This window comes from Callionymus lyra, chromosome 3 (genome assembly GCF_982586985.1).
Source record: "Callionymus lyra chromosome 3, fCalLyr1.hap1.1, whole genome shotgun sequence".
Classification (NCBI taxonomy): domain Eukaryota; kingdom Metazoa; phylum Chordata; class Actinopteri; order Syngnathiformes; family Callionymidae; genus Callionymus; species Callionymus lyra.
The window spans coordinates 584723-592222 of NC_141820.1; the positions used below are offsets into that span (position 1 = coordinate 584723).

A 7500-nucleotide genomic window follows, 5' to 3' on the forward strand; every position below is an offset into this window, starting at 1 on the left:
ACTATATATACATGAAGTACACTGACTATATATACATGAAGTACACTGACTATATATACATGAAGTACACTGACTATATATACATGAAGTAAACTGACTATATATACATGAAGTACACTGACTATATATACATGAAGTAAACTGACTATATATACATGAAGTACACTGACTATATATACATGAAGTAAACTGACTATATATACATGAAGTACACTGACTATATATACATGAAGTACACTGACTATATATTCATGAAGTAAACTGACTATATATATATATATGAAGGAAACTGACTATATATACATGAAGTAAACTGACTATAAATATATGAAGTACACTGACTATATATACATGAAGTACACTGACTATATATATGAAGTAAACTAACTATATATATATATGAAGTAAACTGACTTTATATATATGAAGTAAACTGACTATATATTCATGAAGTAAACTGACTATATATATATATATATGTAGGAAACTGACTATATATACATGAAGTAAACTGACTATAAATATATGAAGTACACTGACTATATATACATGAAGTAAACTGACTATATATACATGAAGTAAACTGACTATATATACATGAAGTAAACTGACTATATATACATGAAGTAAACTGACTACATATACATGAAGTAAACTGACTACATATACATGAAGTAAACTGACTATATATACATGAAGTACACTGACTATATATATATGAAGTACACTGACTATATATACATGAAGTAAACTGACTATATATACATGAAGTAAACTGACTATATATACATGAAGTACACTGACTATATATACATGAAGTACACTGACTATATATACATGAAGTAAACTGACTATATATACATGAAGGAAACCTACTATATATACATGAAGTACACTGACTATATATACATGAAGTAAACTGACTATATATACATGAAGTACACTGACTATATATACATGAAGTAAACTGACTATATATACATGAAGTACACTGACTATATATACATGAAGTACACTGACTATATATACATGAAGTAAACTGACTATATATACATGAAGTACACTGACTATATATACATGAAGTACACTGACTATATATACATGAAGTACACTGACTATATATACATGAAGTAAACTGACTATATATACATGAAGTACACTGACTATATATACATGAAGTAAACTGACTATATATACATGAAGTACACTGACTATATATACATGAAGTAAACTGACTATATATACATGAAGCACACTGACTATATATACATGAAGTACACTGACTATATATACATGAAGTAAACTGACTATATATACATGAAGTACACTGACTATATATACATGAAGTACACTGACTATATATACATGAAGTAAACTGACTATATATACATGAAGTACACTGACTATATATACATGAAGTACACTGACTATATATACATGAAGTAAACTGACTATATATACATGAAGTACACTGACTATATATACATGAAGTAAACTGACTATATATACATGAAGCACACTGACTATATATACATGAAGTACACTGACTATATATACATGAAGTAAACTGACTATATATACATGAAGTACACTGACTATATATACATGAAGTACACTGACTATATATACATGAAGTAAACTGACTATATATACATGAAGTACACTGACTATATATACATGAAGTACACTGACTATATATACATGAAGTAAACTGACTATATATACATGAAGTACACTGACTATATATACATGAAGTACACTGACTATATATACATGAAGTAAACTGACTATATATACATGAAGTACACTGACTATATATACATGAAGTACACTGACTATATATACATGAAGTAAACTGACTATATATACATGAAGTAAACTGACTATATATACATGAAGTACACTGACTATATATACATGAAGTACACTGACTATATATACATGAAGTAAACTGACTATATATACATGAAGTACACTGACTATATATACATGAAGTACACTGACTATATATACATGAAGTAAACTGACTATATATACATGAAGTACACTGACTATATATACATGAAGTAAACTGACTATATATACATGAAGTAAACTGACTATATATATATCTGAAGGAAACTGACTATATATGCATGAAGTACACTGACTATATATACATGAAGTACACTGACTATATATACATGAAGTAAACTGACTATATATACATTTAGTACACTGACTATATATACATGAAGTACACTGACTATATATACATGAAGTAAACTGACTATATATACATGAAGTACACTGACTATATATACATGAAGTAAACTGACTATATATACATGAAGTAAACTGACTATATATACATGAAGTAAACTGACTATATATATATCTGAAGGAAACTGACTATATATGCATGAAGTACACTGACTATATATACATGAAGTACACTGACTATATATACATGAAGTAAACTGACTATATATACATTTAGTACACTGACTATATATACATGAAGTACACTGACTATATATACATGAAGTAAACTGACTATATATACATGAAGTACACTGACTATATATACATGAAGTAAACTGACTATATATACATGAAGTAAACTGACTATATATACATGAAGTACACTGACTATATATACATGAAGTACACTGACTATATATACATGAAGTACACTGACTATATATACATGAAGTACACTGACTATATATACATGAAGTACACTGACTATATATACATGAAGCACACTGACTATATATACATGAAGTACACTGACTATATATACATGAAGTACACTGACTATATATACATGAAGTACACTGACTATATATACATGAAGTAAACTGACTATATATACATGAAGTAAACTGACTATATATACATGAAGTACACTGACTATATATACATGAAGTACACTGACTATATATACATGAAGTACACTGACTATATATACATGAAGTACACTGACTATATATACATGAAGTACACTGACTATATATACATGAAGTAAACTGACTATATATACATGAAGTACACTGACTATATATACATGAAGTACACTGACTATATATACATGAAGTAAACTGACTATATATACATGAAGTAAACTGACTATATATACATGAAGTACACTGACTATATATACATGAAGTACACTGACTATATATACATGAAGTACACTGACTATATATACATGAAGTACACTGACTATATATACATGAAGTACACTGACTATATATACATGAAGTAAACTGACTATATATACATGAAGTAAACTGACTATATATATATCTGAAGGAAACTGACTATATATGCATGAAGTACACTGACTATATATACATGAAGTACACTGACTATATATGCATGAAGTACACTGACTCTATATACATGAAGTACACTGACTATATATACATGAAGTACACTGACTATATATACATGAAGTACACTGACTATATATACATGAAGTAAACTGACTATATATACATGAAGTACACTGACTATATATACATGAAGTACACTGACTATATATACATGAAGTACACTGACTCTATATACATGAAGTACACTGACTATATATACATGAAGTACACTGACTATATATACATGAAGTACACTGACTATATATACATGAAGTACACTGACTATATATACATGAAGTACACTGACTATATATACATGAAGTACACTGACTCTATATTCATGAAGTACACTGACTATATATACATGAAGTACACTGACTATATATACATGAAGTACACTGACTATATATACATGAAGTAAACTGACTCTATATTCATGAAGTACACTGACTATATATACATGAAGTACACTGACTATATATACATGAAGTAAACTGACTCTATATTCATGAAGTACACTGACTATATATACATGAAGTACACTGACTATATATACATGAAGTACACTGACTCTATATTCATGAAGTACACTGACTATATATACATGAAGTACACTGACTATATATACATGAAGTACACTGACTATATATACATGAAGTAAACTGACTCTATATTCATGAAGTACACTGACTATATATACATGAAGTACACTGACTATATATACATGAAGTAAACTGACTCTATATTCATGAAGTACACTGACTATATATACATGAAGTACACTGACTATATATACATGAAGTACACTGACTCTATATTCATGAAGTACACTGACTATATATACATGAAGTACACTGACTATATATACATGAAGTAAACTGACTCTATATTCATGAAGTACACTGACTATATATACATGAAGTACACTGACTATATATACATGAAGTACACTGACTATATATACATGAAGTACACTGACTCTATATACATGAAGTACACTGACTATATATACATGAAGTAAACTGACTCTATATACATGAAGTACACTGACTATATATACATGAAGTAAACTGACTCTATATTCATGAAGTACACTGACTATATATACATGAAGTACACTGACTATATATACATGAAGTACACTGACTATATATACATGAAGTAAACTGACTCTATATTCATGAAGTACACTGACTATATATACATGAAGTACACTGACTATATATACATGAAGTACACTGACTCTATATTCATGAAGTACACTGACTATATATACATGAAGTACACTGACTATATATACATGAAGTAAACTGACTCTATATTCATGAAGTACACTGACTATATATACATGAAGTACACTGACTATATATACATGAAGTAAACTGACTCTATATTCATGAAGTACACTGACTATATATACATGAAGTACACTGACTATATATACATGAAGTACACTGACTCTATATTCATGAAGTACACTGACTATATATACATGAAGTACACTGACTATATATACATGAAGTACACTGACTATATATACATGAAGTAAACTGACTCTATATTCATGAAGTACACTGACTATATATACATGAAGTACACTGACTATATATACATGAAGTAAACTGACTCTATATTCATGAAGTACACTGACTATATATACATGAAGTACACTGACTATATATACATGAAGTACACTGACTCTATATTCATGAAGTACACTGACTATATATACATGAAGTACACTGACTATATATACATGAAGTACACTGACTATATATACATGAAGTAAACTGACTCTATATTCATGAAGTACACTGACTATATATACATGAAGTACACTGACTATATATACATGAAGTAAACTGACTCTATATTCATGAAGTACACTGACTATATATACATGAAGTACACTGACTATATATACATGAAGTACACTGACTCTATATTCATGAAGTACACTGACTATATATACATGAAGTACACTGACTATATATACATGAAGTAAACCGACTCTATATTCATGAAGTACACTGACTATATATACATGAAGTAAACTGACTCTATATTCATGAAGTACACTGACTATATATACATGAAGTACACTGACTATATATACATGAAGTAAACTGACTCTATATTCATGAAGTACACTGACTATATATACATGAAGTACACTGACTATATATACATGAAGTACACTGACTCTATATACATGAAGTACACTGACTATATATACATGAAGTAAATGGACTATATATACATGAAGTACACTGACTATATATACATGAAGTACACTGACTATATATACATGAAGTAAACTGACTCTATATTCATGAAGTACACTGACTATATATACATGAAGTAAACTGACTCTATATTCATGAAGTACACTGACTATATATACATGAAGTACACTGACTATATATACATGAAGTAAACTGACTCTATATTCATGAAGTACACTGACTATATATACATGAAGTAAACTGACTCTATATTCATGAAGTACACTGACTATATATACATGAAGTACACTGACTCTATATACATGAAGTACACTGACTATATATACATGAAGTAAATGGACTATATATACATGAAGTACACTGACTATATATACATGAAGTACACTGACTATATATACATGAAGTACACTGACTATATATACATGAAGTAAACTGACTATATATACATGAAGTACACTGACTATATATACATGAAGTACACTGACTATATATATATGAAGTACACTGACTATATATACATGAAGTACACTGACTATATATACATGAAGTACACTGACTATATATATATGAAGTACACTGACTATATATACATGAAGTAAACTGACTATATATACATGAAGTAAACTGACTATATATACATGAAGTACACTGACTATATATACATGAAGTACACTGACTATATATACATGAAGTACACTGACTATATATACATGAAGTACACTGACTATATATACATGAAGTACACTGACTCTATATACATGAAGTACACTGACTATATATACATGAAGTACACTGACTCTATATACATGAAGTACACTGACTATATATACATGAAGTACACTGACTCTATATACATGAAGTACACTGACTATATATACATGAAGTACACTGACTATATATACATGAAGTACACTGACTATATATACATGAAGTACACTGACTATATATACATGAAGTACACTGACTCTATATACATGAAGTACACTGACTATATATACATGAAGTACACTGACTCTATATACATGAAGTACACTGACTATATATACATGAAGTACACTGACTATATATACATGAAGTACACTGACTCTATATACATGAAGTACACTGACTATATATACATGAAGTACACTGACTATATATACATGAAGTACACTGACTATATATACATGAAGTACACTGACTATATATGCATGAAGTACACTGACTATATATACATGAAGTACACTGACTATATATACATGAAGTACACTGACTATATATACATGAAGTACACTGACTATATATCCATGAAGTACACTGACTATATATACATGAAGTACACTGACTCTATATACATGAAGTACACTGACTATATATACATGAAGTAAAGTTACCCAGACTCCTCGGGTGTGAATCCCTCCAGCTCGTCCCGTTGCTCCGCCAGCGATGACTCCAGATCCAAGTACGTTCCATTGTGCGACAGTTGAAGAGCACAGTCGTCGAGCTGCAACAACACATGATCAACTTTTAATGACTCGACTGTGACTCATTGACTCGTTTCAAGTCATTTTAAGACTCGTTTGGTGAAACTTAGAATCATCGACAAACAGAATCAACAACAGTCACGAGAACATATGTTGGTCACATGACACATGTGTGTGGGCGGAGCTAAACATGTGTGCAGGGATGCTAGCATGGTAGCTAACATGTTTTCAAGTATGCTGACAGGTTAGCTGACATGCTAGCATCCCTACAAACCAGTGGCGGGTCGTCAGGGTCAGCGAGGTCTTCTCTGCCAGCAGGTCATGTGTGACCCGAGGCCTTCAGTCGCTTCAGAGCCTCTGTCCATTGAAATCAACGGCAGCCCAAGGATTGTGTGAACCAATCAGATTCGAGTTAGCGACACAACATCAGCG

The 7500-nt window shown here is 29.9% G+C and overlaps 1 protein-coding gene across 1 annotated transcript in view; it reads right to left on the reverse strand.

The window, feature by feature from the left end:
* The window catches only part of fhod3a (formin homology 2 domain containing 3a), a 110143-nt gene that overhangs the window by 85266 nt on the left and 17377 nt on the right, over positions 1–7500 (reverse strand). The window contains exon 2 of the mRNA XM_087786110.1: positions 6979–7088. Coding sequence (XP_087642236.1) covers positions 6979–7088 — 110 coding nt within the window. The remainder of the gene's footprint in view (positions 1–6978; positions 7089–7500) is intronic.